Source organism: Cygnus olor (assembly GCF_009769625.2).
Source record: "Cygnus olor isolate bCygOlo1 chromosome W unlocalized genomic scaffold, bCygOlo1.pri.v2 SUPER_W3, whole genome shotgun sequence".
NCBI lineage: Eukaryota > Metazoa > Chordata > Aves > Anseriformes > Anatidae > Cygnus > Cygnus olor.
This window is the reverse complement of record NW_024429074.1, coordinates 138,642-151,591: the sequence shown is the minus strand read 5'-3', so window position 1 is coordinate 151,591 and position 12,950 is coordinate 138,642. Positions and strand designations below refer to the sequence as shown.

The 12,950-nt window shown below is 49.6% G+C and overlaps 1 protein-coding gene across 4 annotated transcripts in view; it reads left to right on the top strand.

Annotated features, from left to right (window-relative positions):
- LOC121062928 (CBP80/20-dependent translation initiation factor-like) overlaps positions 1 to 12,950 on the top strand; it is a 162,429-nt gene that overhangs the window by 66,756 nt on the left and 82,723 nt on the right. For all 4 annotated transcript variants that reach the window (XM_040543227.1, XM_040543225.1, XM_040543226.1 and 1 more), the window contains exon 7: positions 10,753 to 10,829. In XM_040543227.1, the coding sequence (XP_040399161.1) occupies positions 10,753 to 10,829 (77 nt within the window). The remainder of the gene's footprint in view (positions 1 to 10,752; positions 10,830 to 12,950) is intronic.

The window sequence follows — 12,950 nt, the reverse complement described above, 5'->3', positions numbered from 1 at the left end:
TCAAGACGGGCAAGAAAGAAGACCCTAGCAATTACAGGCCTGTCAGTCTCACATCAGTGCCTGTTAAAATTATGGAGAGGATGATCCTTGAAGTTATTGAAGTGCACCTGGGGGACAATGCAGTCATCGGTCCCAGCCAACATGGGTTCATGAGGGGTAGGTCCTGCCTAACAAATTTGATTTCCTTTTATGATAAGATCACCCATCTAGTCGATCAAGGGAAACCAGCTGATGTGATCTTTTTGGACTTCAGCAAAGCTTTTGACACAGTTTCCCATAGGATCCTACTCGACAAAATGTCCAGCATACAGCTAAACAAAAACATCATACGATGGGTGAGCAATTGGCTGATGGGCAGGGCTCAAAGGGTTGTGGTAAATGGGGCCACATCTGGCTGGCGGATGGTCACCAGTGGGGTCCCTCAAGGCTCCATTTTAGGGCCAGTCCTCTTCAATGTTTTTATAAATGATTTGGATGTAGGACTAGAAGGTGTTTTGAGCAAATTTGCCGACGACACCAAACTTGGAGGAGTTGTGGACTCTGTTGAGGGTGGAAAGGCCTTGCAGAGAGATCTGGACAGATTGGAGAGCTGGGCGATCACCAACCGCATGAAGTTTAACAAAAGCAAGTGCCGGGTCCTGCACCTGGGACAGGGCAACCCTGGCTATACGTACAGACTGGGCGACGAGACGCTGGAGAGCAGCCCCGCAGAGAGGGATCTGGGGGTTGTGGTTGACAGCAAGTTGAATATGAGCCAGCAGTGTGCCCTGGCAGCCAGGAGGGCCAACCATATCCTGGGGTGCATCAAGCACGGCATTGCTAGTCGGTCGAGGGAAGTGATTGTCCCGCTCTACTCTGCGCTGGTGCGGCCTCACCTCGAGTACTGTGTGCAGTTCTGGGCACCACAGTACAAAAAGGATGTAAAACTGTTGGAGAGTGTCCAGAGGAGGGCGACGAAGATGGTGAAGGGCCTAGAGGGGAAGACGTATGAGGAGCGGCTGAGGTCACTTGGCCTGTTCAGCCTGGAGAAGAGGAGGCTGAGGGGGGACCTCATCGCAGTCTACAACTTCCTCGCGAGGGGGAGTGGTGACCTATTCTCCGTAAACACCAGTGATATGACCCGTGGGAATGGTGTTAAGCTGAGGCAGGGGAAGTTTAGGCTGGACATCAGGAAGAGGTTCTTCACCGAGAGGGTGGTCGCACACTGGAACAGGCTCCCCAGTGAAGTAGTCACTGCACCAAGCCTGTCTGAATTTAAGAAGCGATTGGACTGTGCACTTAGTCACATGGTCTAAACTTTTGGGCAGACCTGTGCGGTGCCAGGAGTTGGACTTGATGATCCTTATGGGTCCCTTCCAACTCGGGATATTCTATGATTCTATGATTCTGTACTTGTCCCTGCATTAAGACCCGTTACAGCAGGAGGAATTGGAGGGCTTGATGCATAAAGGGAGGATCCTGGGAGGGAGCAGACAAGAAACAGTTTCTTCTGCCCAAGTCCAAAGTACCAGTAGGCTAGCAGAGGGTCAGGGCAAAGGAGTGGGACTTTTCAAAGGGAAGAATGAGGTTTTTATAGGATTAAATCAATGTTTACATACCGGGGTATGTTTGAGCTAGGGTGGCAGTGACATGAGGTCCTCACTTGTTCCCACAGAGCTGGACTAAGCGGAGACTTGAGAATGGAGAAAAACATTTCTTTCATTTCTTTGTGGTATAGCCCCAGGGAAAATGTGTTGGCTGTGTCTTGGGAATAGGAGTCTGAAAACAAGAATATCTGTTGTGTGAAAATGTTTCAAGCACAATACGAGGGCCTTGAAGAAGGAAAGGCTGTTGATATTCTACACAGCTTGTTTCAGCCAGGAAGGTGCCGTCTTTGAGCCTGCGAGAAGGGCTTGGCCTGGTGGACCAAAAGGGGCTGCTACTGTCACGACCCCATTGAAAGTGGCGGTGAAATTCCCCTCAACTTCAGTGTCAGAGTGCATGGATCACAGTGATAAGGATGATGGTGAGACAAGCCACCTCTCTGAGGCCACCTGCCTCCCCTCTCCAGGTAGCAGAGCAGAGAAATGCGCGTTGACTTACTAACTGCTGCCTGCCATCTTAGGGTGGTGTGAGAGTGTGCATTTGGATCGCCTCCAAAGGGAGGTGCCAAGGGCTGCATGGTGAGAAAGTCTCTACCATGTTGAAAGGAAAGAGCAGCCACCTATTGTTTGTAAGATTATGAAGTTATCAGTCTGCAATTGAGGGCCTTCATTGCTGCTGGACTGTCCCAGGGAGTTTGCATGAGCATGAGCTGAAACTCTGGTCCACTCAAGTTGGGTAGATTTGCAGGGACTTGATTCTGGGGGATTGTGTGTTTTTCATGTCCGTTTGGGCAATCTTTTGTTAATAATACGGGTGAAATGAAAATATACGTGGGTACAACCCCTACCTTCTTTTGAGAGTGATGCCGAGGTGAGCACATGGGGCAGAAGCTGCTTTTGCCAGAGGGTGTTGTACCAAAAAAAATAGCTGGTGGTTGCACAGAGCTTCAACAGACTCTGCAGGGTAGAAGGTGACCTGGGCCCTACTCCAAAACTCCCTGATGTCCTATTGGATCCATTCAGAGATCACAAAAAATCCATCAGGGAGGTCCTCCTCGTGCCACCAGCCCCACGATGCATGGCGGGGAGGTGCTGGGGGGTGATCGCCATGCCGGGGAGGCAGGATCAGCACATCCACGTCTACAGACTGGGGGCTGTAGGCTTTGAAGGGGCAAGAGATGAGGAAAAACAGATTTGGGAATGTGAAAAATACAGAGGAGGAGTGTACTTTAAAGAAATGCATGGTCCCAGAGGGACCGAAATAGCTGAAGTTACAAATATTCCCATAGCAACGTCACAACATTGTAAGTCCCAGCTAGAGTAATTCCTCCCTCACCCCCAAATTAGCAGCAGCCAAGCAAAATGTAGGAAAGGCTTTTCCAAGCAGCGCAGCCCTTTCTCAGGGTAAGCCTGGGCGAGCCGGGAGACAGTCTGTGCCCAGAGCTCTCCAGCCCACAGCAGAGCAGCTTAGTGCCCATCACCCAGTGCGACGTGGAGCCTGCTGGCCAGTGGTGGCGTTGGTGGCACCGGTCAGTCAGGGAGAGTGCCACTGCCAGCCAGCATCCCCACGGGCAAACCCCTAGTTGAAGGGAGCAGGAACGGGGCAAGTTGAATCCATCACCTCTGAGACCATCGGTTAGTGCCAAATTTGATGCTGTAGTGTTTGCACGGCGTGAGCTGAACAGACCACAAGGCAAATACCAGGGCCTATGTGATGCAGGCAGCATTTATCCCCGATAATAGGTGAAAGAGGCTCTGTTTTCCAGGGGAAAGCAAACCCAGGTCACCAACACTGTTTATTTTAACGTTGATTCTTTAAATATTCTGCATTTAAGGATTCCAGGCAGTGCTGTGGTTGTATCTGTATTTACTGGATAAATGCATTTATTTACGGATGGGACGCTTTACTGCTGACAGTAAGGTTTGGTTTTAAGCATGACCGGGCTAGAGGAAATACATACAAATAAACAATAAACCTAAACAACACTAAAATAACATCAGTTAAAACAATTAAAGTTACTTCCACTCGTGAAGTATTGTTCCCATTTTGCTTTAACATGGGAAAAACTCCGTTTCCTAAGTCAGATTGTGACTGATTTTGGATTTGCGGATTCTGGTAACAAAGGGGATTTCTTTTGTCTGTTATTTATACTCTTCCTATGGCACCGCGTGTCTGTGTCAGTGCATCTGGAGCACCCGGCATCAATGCTTCCAGTGTGCACCTCACTCCATGGCTCCTGCTGCTGCCCCTGCCCAGCACGGTTGCGTCGGTGGGTACCATGTGTCTGTGGTTCCTCTGAGGAGACTTTGTGCAGGATTTCAAAGTTTTTATACATATTTCTCCAAGATTTTTATATATAATTCTTGGAATTATATATAATTCAGGAGCTATGGGGCCAAGTGTTTAAAACAAAGCCCAGAAAACTTGCTGTCAGTCATCAGCAGATAGCACTGAGGAAGGTTCAAGCTGCATTTCGCTGGAGGTACTTTGCCTAATTATTCTAATGCTTTAATTACATTTGCATCCTTCACCTCACATGGGCAGCTTGATGCCAGGCTGTTCCTGCCATTCTCTGTGTCTTTGGTTTTATCCCAGGGCTGGTTGCAGAGGGATGAAGCTGCCCCCAAGTATTTAATGCCAGGGTCTGCGCTATCGTCTGTCTAGTGGGTGTCCACTCTGCTGGGAGCTGATAGCAAACGCTGGGGAAAAGTGGTGGGAAGAGACGAGTCAAAGTGATGCTTCTTCAGATCTGGAACTCTGTGTGTGTGGAGTCTGTAATTCATTAAAATGCCCACGGTTTTGGGAGAGGGGCCATATAAACTGTTGTTAACACTCAGCAAATGGGATTACAGGAGTTTGTACCCTTAGGGCAATGTGGGAGGGCAGAGCCCTGTAGGAAATTAGCCCGGTACTTTTAATGATAACCAAGGAAGAAGTGTGTTTAACTGTGGCCATCATGTTTGCCATCACAGTCATTGCTCATCTGTATCCCCACCCTTTCTTTGGGAAAAGAGTCTCCTCTGAGGTGCTCACCACCGAATCACGCTGCAGCTCCACATTCAGCCTTTGCTGGCAATGTACATTTATGGCACACTCCCCAAAGATGCAGTTAATCAGGAAATCCTCCAAACCGGGACATCTCCCAAGAAACAACTTCCTATGCCTCCCATTTGATAGGCGTGTTGCGCCATGCCATGATTCATCGGGCGAGCACGTCCTATTCCCGAGGTCCCACGGAGCATCCTTCCTCCTCCGTTGCTGCAGGGCCTGGCGGCGGCGAAGCCCGAAGAGCTGTACTCCTGGGGTGGCTGGAAACACAGGCACCTTTGCCAACCCAACAGCTGAATTTAGACTGAAGAAGCATCCTTGGAGGTGGCCAGAAGCCACGTGTGCTGTGCTGTGCATGCTGCATGATGGGAGAGCCACCACAGCGCAGGGCTGTAACGACTGAGCCACCTTTTGCCTTGGGCTTGGAGCACGGTGTGAAATCGTTGCACTTTCTATTCAGTTGGCTTTGAGTCCTGATAAAAAAGGAGCACCGACTGATTCCTTATTCAGAAGCAGCTAATATTGTGAGCACCTTCCAGGAAAAATGAATAGTTTGCAATTTGAAGGAACAGATTTATCACTTAAATTTTAACAGAGAGGAAATCATTTACAGGCCCCTTCCTGCCATTGTTTGGTATTCTTTCATGGCTTCCAAATCAGGTCAAGGCTTTGGGTTGTGCCACAGCCCTCTTCTTTCAAGAGGTAGAAAATTCCCCTCATGTCAGAGGAGAGTGGATGGCAGGCCACTTTTGTGGGAATTCCTGGAAGGGGAAGAGATACCGGCAAGTGGTGTCCCAGCAGCTGGCATTGCTCAAAGTGCCCCTGGTGCCTACAAACACCGGCCGCAGAGGTGATTGGGACATCTCTGGTGGGGTATGTCCCCAACCGCTCATCCCACGCAGGCACCGCCTGGTCCACACCTTGCAGCCTGACCCTGAACATGCTCAGCGTTGGCTGAACATATTTAAATAAATAGATCCATGTTGTCCCAGGCTTTCCAGGCCTGCAGCGAATAACCCGTCATATAGGTGGATGGAAACCTTATCAGGATATGTTATGAGTTTCTGGGCTGGTTTCTGTGGATCATTTCTGGAGCTGCAATATTTGTTTAGCTTTTGGCCCTGCCTTCAGCCACAGTATTTCTGTCGCTGCTGTTGCAGAGGCAGTGTCTTCAGTGCTGCCATAAACCCAGCCCTGCCCGTCACTTCCCACTGCCTCCGAAAATAAATCCCACCCTGAACTTTGGGTGTAATAAAACGGAGCAAAGCTCCTGGCGTCTACTGGCGGCCTAACAACCTGTTTGTTCAGCTCAGGCCTTCTGCCACCATTTTCTTAAGATAAGCAGGGGTGGAGATGTTTCTTGAGGGCACAAAGGCTTTTGAGATAAAGCTCTTATGGACCAATACTGCAGTATGACCAAATCATTTATTTTACTTCTCCCATCACCCCAGCCTTGGTTGTTTCCATCTGTCCCACTGCTTTTTCTCAATCTGCTTGTTCTGGGTTTCAGTTTCCCTTTTGGGTCACCTTTGCCTACTTGACTGTCTCAGGGCTGCGAGCATCTTGTTCAGTGGCTGTAGCAGAGGCTGATGGCATGGGTAGCGGTGAAGAAGGGCATTTTACAGACTGAGGTTTGGCATCCAAGGGTCAGGCTGCATTAGGCAGACATCAGCAACATGAGATGAAACGATGAACACCAGACTCTCATATGCCCATAGATTTTTACTGAGTCTTTGTGGAATGCCCTTAAACTTGGCCTTCTGATTTATGGTGGGAGTTACCGTCACCTGTAAAAAGAGACAAAGCTGGTGCTCCAACTTCTTCAGTTGGTGCTGCTGCAGAGGAGGCACTAGAAAAACAGCACAAAAGCTCCGGCAAGGAGCAAGGTCGCTCTAAAACTCCCCATTTCCCTGCATTTCACTGGCTATGCCCCTCTTCTTCGTGTCCCTCCCAGCACCCAGCAGGCTAGGTGAGAGACGGAGGCTCTGGGGTTGCTGCAGAGTGCCAACGAGACATTGAAAGGTTTTTGTTTGTTCATCCATTAAAGTTTCATGTCAATGGGCCTGGGGCAGCACAGAGGGGGCTGCCGCCTTTCTGAATTCCCGTGGGCGGGTGGACAGGGCTGAGGATCCGGCAGAGGTGCTGTTGTGGTTTAGCCCGGCTGGCAGCCAAACACCACACAGCCGTTCGCTCACCCTCCCCCCTCCCTCTCCGGGATGGGGGAGAGAAACGGGAAAGTGAAGTCTGTGAGTTGAGATAAAGACAGTTTATTAAGACAGGGAAAATAATAACAATAATAATAATAATAATAATAATAGTATTAATAGTAATAATGTGTACGAAATAAGTGATGCACAATGCAATTGCTCACCACCCGTTGACCGATGCCCAGCCTATCCCCGAGCAGCCGGCCCCCCACCCCGGCTAGCCACCCCTATATATTGTTCAGCATGACGTCAGATGGTATGGAATACCCCTTTGGCCAGTTTGGGTCAGCTGTCCTGGGTCTGTCCCCTCCCAGCTCCTGCTGCATCCCTAGCCTGCTCGCTAGCAGGACAGAGAGAGGCTGAAAAGTCCTTGGCTTGGTGTAAGCACTGCTCTGCAACAATTAAAACATCAGCATGTTATCAGCGCTCTTCTCATCCTAATCCAAAACATAGCACCCTACCAGCTACTAGGAGGAAAATTAACTCTGTCCTACCTGAAACCAGGACAGGTGCTCAGCAAGGCTTCAGCCACACCGTGACCTTGCTGAGCATCCCTGCCGCAGCAGAGCTCCTCTCCGGCTCCATCTGCCCTGCGAGCTGCTTCTCGGGGCGGCTTCCTGGGAGCAGCGACAAACCTGCCCCGCTCTGCTGCCTGCTTGCAGCAGTCAAGGTAAAGGACAGCTTTCCCTTGGCACCTGCTAGCTGGCCAGATGACAGTCACCTAAGCTTGCCAGACACCACCACCTCTTCTCCAAGAGCTGCTTTCCCAAAAACATCTGAAAAGATGTCAGCACATCAGAGCTGATCTCTAGGGGACTGGCCAGAGAGCGGGCTGGTCCTTCTCTCACAGAGCTGCTGGCCTTTCTTGTAGCAGCGTGCATGTCTGTAATTTAAATTTGACATACACATACATTAGAAGTCCCATGGGCTTCTCAGGTTCTGCTCCAAGTTTACCACCATGTAAACCACAGAGCCTTTTGCTCCAAGATTGAAAATGACCTCTATTAGCGGTACTTCCGAAGACCATGGACTACTTGTTCTTTGCTTTTCCCACACCTCTCGCTTCCAGAACCAGCAGCGCTGAAATGTTGTTTGTTATGTTCTCAAGCCACCTGTGAATAAATATCAAAATAAAACTGCTGTGGGAGAGAGACCAAATGCGATTTTACTGCCCACGAACAAGTCACAAACCTGTGTGTGAAATCCGTGGGCACCTCAGCTCACTGCTGTCTGCTGGCTCAGGCAGGAGTGAAGAGCATCCCTCTGGTGTACTTGGAGACCCATTGCAGGGCACAGGGTGGTCCTCTGCCCGGCGAAGCATATCCCTTTGGTTCTGCTTGGGGATTTCAGCTTCATAGAGAGCCAGCCTGCTGAAAAATGGAAGAGCTGTGTTTCATATCCCCGTTGTCCTCAGTGAATTAACTCTGCTAAAGGCACTTCCAGCGCCGCGCTGCGTGACCTGCAGTGGGGAGCAGCCTCCAGACAAATCAAAGAGCCATGTCATAAATGCATTTACTGTGCCCTTGGGACTCTGGCCTGCACCCACCCACCCAGCGCCCTCGACTTGTCCAGGCACTTCGCCCTTCTTGGGAGTTGCTGATATTTCCTTTTACATCAGCTTGCTGCACAAAAAAGTCGACTTTTCTCCCTTCCAAATTTAGCTTTGCTTAGGCACCAAAATAGACAAGAGTAGGAACTAGTGACAGTTTTTTTCCAAAACATTGTCTGATGGCTAGGACTAAGGAAGGGAACCACTCGGCCGGAGAAGAGAGATGCTTGCTTCTCCTAGCGGGGACGCCGAGTTCTGCTCAGGCACGGGCAGCGGCCAGGCGTGCTCCTTGGGTTAGGAGCTGTGTTCCCATGCCGTTAACCCATCTCTCACACCTGGGTTGTCTGTTCTGGAGGACAGAGGGCTGAGGAGGAGCAGCGGTGGGCTGAGGAGGAGCAGCGGTGTGCTGCGAAGACGCCACGCAGCAGTGCACGGCTCTGCCTATGGGCATGGGCAGGACTAGAGCTCCCGACACTTAATGAAGGCTTCGCTCATGGGAAATTGGTACTTTGGGTGCTTGTGCTCTGCAGAGATGGTTTCGTTTTTCAGGGTAATTGTATTTGCACATGTTTTTGCAATGCAGCTTAAATTCTTCAAAATACCCCAAGCTTTAGCCTGCTGTGGTAGTACAACATTTGGAAATGGTCTCACTGAGTATTGTGCTAATTTTAGCCTTGTTTCCTAACCTAGTACAGCTGATGCGATTGGGCTGTGTGTCTGCTCCCTCCCTTCCTTTTCCCATTAGCTTTGGTACCCATTGGCCAATAGCAAGCGAATTTTCAGAAGACCAGATCTCAGAGAGATTAAGCTCCTCCTGTGCAATCGGTGAACAAGAAGCGATCAAATAGGTGAGAAGGCCTCAGACTGCAGCCCCAGTAATGAAAAAGCCTCAGTATAATTTCAAACTGCTTGACCTCAAAGATCTCCAGGCTCGTTTCAGTGGTGTCCAGGCTCTTTGTGGCAGTGCCCAGGGCCAGGCCCAGAGGCCTGTAGCAGAGCCCTGGCGGCTCCCCCTGCCTGCCAGGCCACACTTCTGTGCTGGGCGGGTGCCACAACCCTGGCCCAGGCTGCCCAGAGGGGCTGGGGGCTCCTCAGGGAGGTCTCTGTGGTTCTGTGGTGCCACCCAGAATTAACCATAAGGTGTTTGGCTGCAGGAAAAGCCCAGTCAAACCCAGTTAACCAAATGATAATCCCACCGCAGCCCGGGCAGAGCAGGCCTCCAGCTTTCGCTGTCCCCAGCCTACCTCTCCTTAGTCAAGGCTGGGCTGTGGCAAGGTGCAGGGAGCGTGAGGAGAGCTCTTTATGGTGCGGGGTGATTCTCTCTGGAAGAGTAGAAGTGAAAAAGAAAGTTAGGAGGGAAACCACCTTCCCAAAAAACACACTTCAACCCTGCTGGCAAAGCAAGGCTGAAATGAGGGCAGGCTAGCCAGCAGCAAGACTTACCCAGGGGCTTGGTGACTTCTGCATTGCTTCAAATCTCAAAGGGTGAAGGTCTCCGAAGTGCTGTGGGTTTGCTGCAGCACCTGCGGGGTGCCTTTCTCCAGGCTGGATGGTCAGGATAAGCCCTGCTAGTCTCGGACTCTGGGATGCCTGCTCTGCTCTTTGCCATCCACAGCAACCTTTCTCCTCTGTTACATCTTCCACCAGAGGATCTCAAAATATCTGTAACCACTACCAAAATTAACTATAATTTTTAAGGCTATCTGTGCATGGAGAGGGATTTTTTTTTGCAGGCAGTATTGTCATGCCAATGTGACAAAGCTGCTGCTCAACGAGAACCCATCCCGCCCAGCCCTTGCCTTTACCTTACTGCTCCCCGTGGCCCCTCGCTCAGGCTGATTCACCACCTGCAGCTCCAGCTCGAACAGTGAGATAGATCGCTGTGGAAATAAAAGGACTAACTTTTACAAGGTTTTTATTGCCAGCCTGGGGAGTACAATGCTACATAAATAATAATCATTAAGGTTATGACAACTCCATAGTCCCTGGGAAATAAATAACACTTTGCACTTGCATAGTGCCTTTTGTCCAGGAGCCTCGAATCCCTTTGCTGACATTAATGAAGCCTCATGATGCCCATAGCAGAATGGTAAATACAGCACCCCTCTAAGCAGACAAACATCCCAAGTCGGAGCCAGGTAACCTGGCACCTTCAGTGGAGAGAGGAAGAGTAGAAGTGGAGAAGAAAGTTTTGATTGGGTTTGAGGTATTGTCCTGGTTTGTGTTTTGTAAGGATGTACAGATGGGAACATTTTCTTCAATCAGCCTCACACACTGGGCACACAGCTCTGTCTCACTCTGAGCACCTACATATCGATGCCTCCTGTATCTTGGAATTGATGGTTGCTTTTCCCTCTGTTACAGGGTTACCATCCATTGCCTCATGAAGCTGAAATCGCACACACCAAAAAGCTGTTCAGAAGGAGGAAAAATGACCGGAGGTAGGTGAAACCTCTCTTTAATGTTTTTTTTAGCCTTCTCTTCTTCATTGCACATCTTCCCCCACTGTCTCATGGAGTGTCTTTGAACAATATTGCTGTTTAGCAGCTGTCACCATTGAATTAATGCAAAAACTGTTATTGGAGCGCTAATGTCCTGAAAATGCTGTCTGTCCATCCCTCCAGTTTGTCTTTGAAATTTGGGGTATGTCTTGTATTGCTCCAGACCTCCTCTTCCTCTTAAATATTCCAGCATAGCCAGATCCCTCCACTTTCATTAGAAGAGGCAGCTGGCAAGACATTATCTGTAAAGGCTTTGAGTCCCTGCGACTTGCTTCCTCTCTTTCCATAGAAAAGCAAAATTTGCTGACTTTCAGGGTTTGCTGCAAAATGGGTTGAGAGGGGTTTGCAGCAAGCCTCGGATGCCGTTCTGCATGAACAAGGGGATGTGCTAAATAGGCAGGCAGCTGAGTTCCTGTGGCATTGGTGGTTTCATTCCATTTAGTTAATTTAATTGGGTAAATTGTATATTTAATTGTGTAAATTGCATATTTAATTATATGAGGGCATCTAGAGTCCTTGATAGGAATCGTGACTATGGTTAAATGTGAAAATAAGCTGTGAATGAACGAATCAGTTACACATGCAGCCTTTTTCTTCTGCTGTGGCAGAGACAACAAAACCAGGGCAGTAAAGCATTTCTAAAACCAGAAGTTTGCAGGATTGGTGTTATTGAACAGGAGGAGGAGAGGCCAGTGGTTTCTCAGAGCCTCAGTTGCAATGCCTCGTCGTGGCCTCATTTTGGGGGGGAAGTCTTGCAGAGACTGCAATGGCAGGCAGGATGTGTCCCCAAATCTCCAAGCAGATGACTCGAGCCACCGCTCCTCAACTTGCTAACAGCCTGCAAGGAGCCATGGTGCAGTTACCTCTGTGCTTGGGTTGTTTTCCCTCAGTTTTACAGAGCAACTGATAAAAGCTTGCTCAGACAGCCCAGAAATTGTCTGTGGGCAGCGAGCAAGTCTTACAAAGGGTCCTCCAATGCATCCCCTGGGGCTCCAGCAAAACTCTGTTTTCCAATTTAACGTGTCATTTCTGCAATTCGGATGGTTATGGTGTAGCATTTCATCATCAGCTTCTGTCTGGTTTTGCTTGCTCTCATGTCGCCATCAAGGGCTTTACAGTTTCTTCGGTTTAAGTACAGCAGTCTTGCAGGGATAAATAGGACCGAGTGACAGAGGTGAGGGGAGTTTGAGTAATCCCTTACAGTACTGGTGTGCTGCTGCTGTGAGCTGGCGGTTGCAAGCCAGGAGGAAAACCAGACCAGTCTGCGGCTAGCAGTCACTGGGGCTCCCTCCTTTTTTCACCATACACAATTTAAAAGATAATTTTGTGATTTAGGGAAAAAAAAGAAAAAAGAAAAAAAAAGAGAAGAAAGAAAGAAAGAAAGAAAGAAAGAAAGAAAAAGTCTTGTTTGTGCTTGGTTGCAGCCTTGTGATCACAGAAAGGGGATTAAAGCCATGCTGAAGTCTGCTGGTGTTGCAAGAGGGATCTGGGTGGGCTTCATCCCTGTGCTGTGCTGGAGCCCTGAGCACCCCAGAAATGGCAGCAGAGGCTGGGGCTTGCTGCTCCCAGCCTGACTCACCAGCTCAAAGCGTGTCCTTCTCCACCACCAGAGGAGCTCAGGTCTCCCTGCTGCAGGAGACAACATCTGCAGAGCAAAGGGGTCTCGTGCCTGAAGCTCCACACTGATACCTGGTGGGGCTGCAAAATGCAAACCATAGCATTACAGCACATTGTGCTGCAAAATGCAAACTGTAGCCCTCCTGCAGGTGCCTGTCTGCATCCCACAAGCACAGCCTTTGCTACAGGCTGTGTGCAGCCCAAAACATGGCCTCTGGCTCAGCCAGCCCTGCAAGGAGGCGGTTGGAGGGTGGAGATGGGTCTTGCACTGCGTCGAGCCAGAGCTGCAGCCAGTGTAAATGTGTGCAGCCAGTCCACTGCAGAGCTGTGGGGATCACGCCAGATGTATTTCTTCTCTTCGGTTCAGATTATCACAATAAATAGAAGTGTTTAGGGCATTGCTGCCCTCCCTGTAGATGTCAACGAGTGACAGCAAAAAGAACT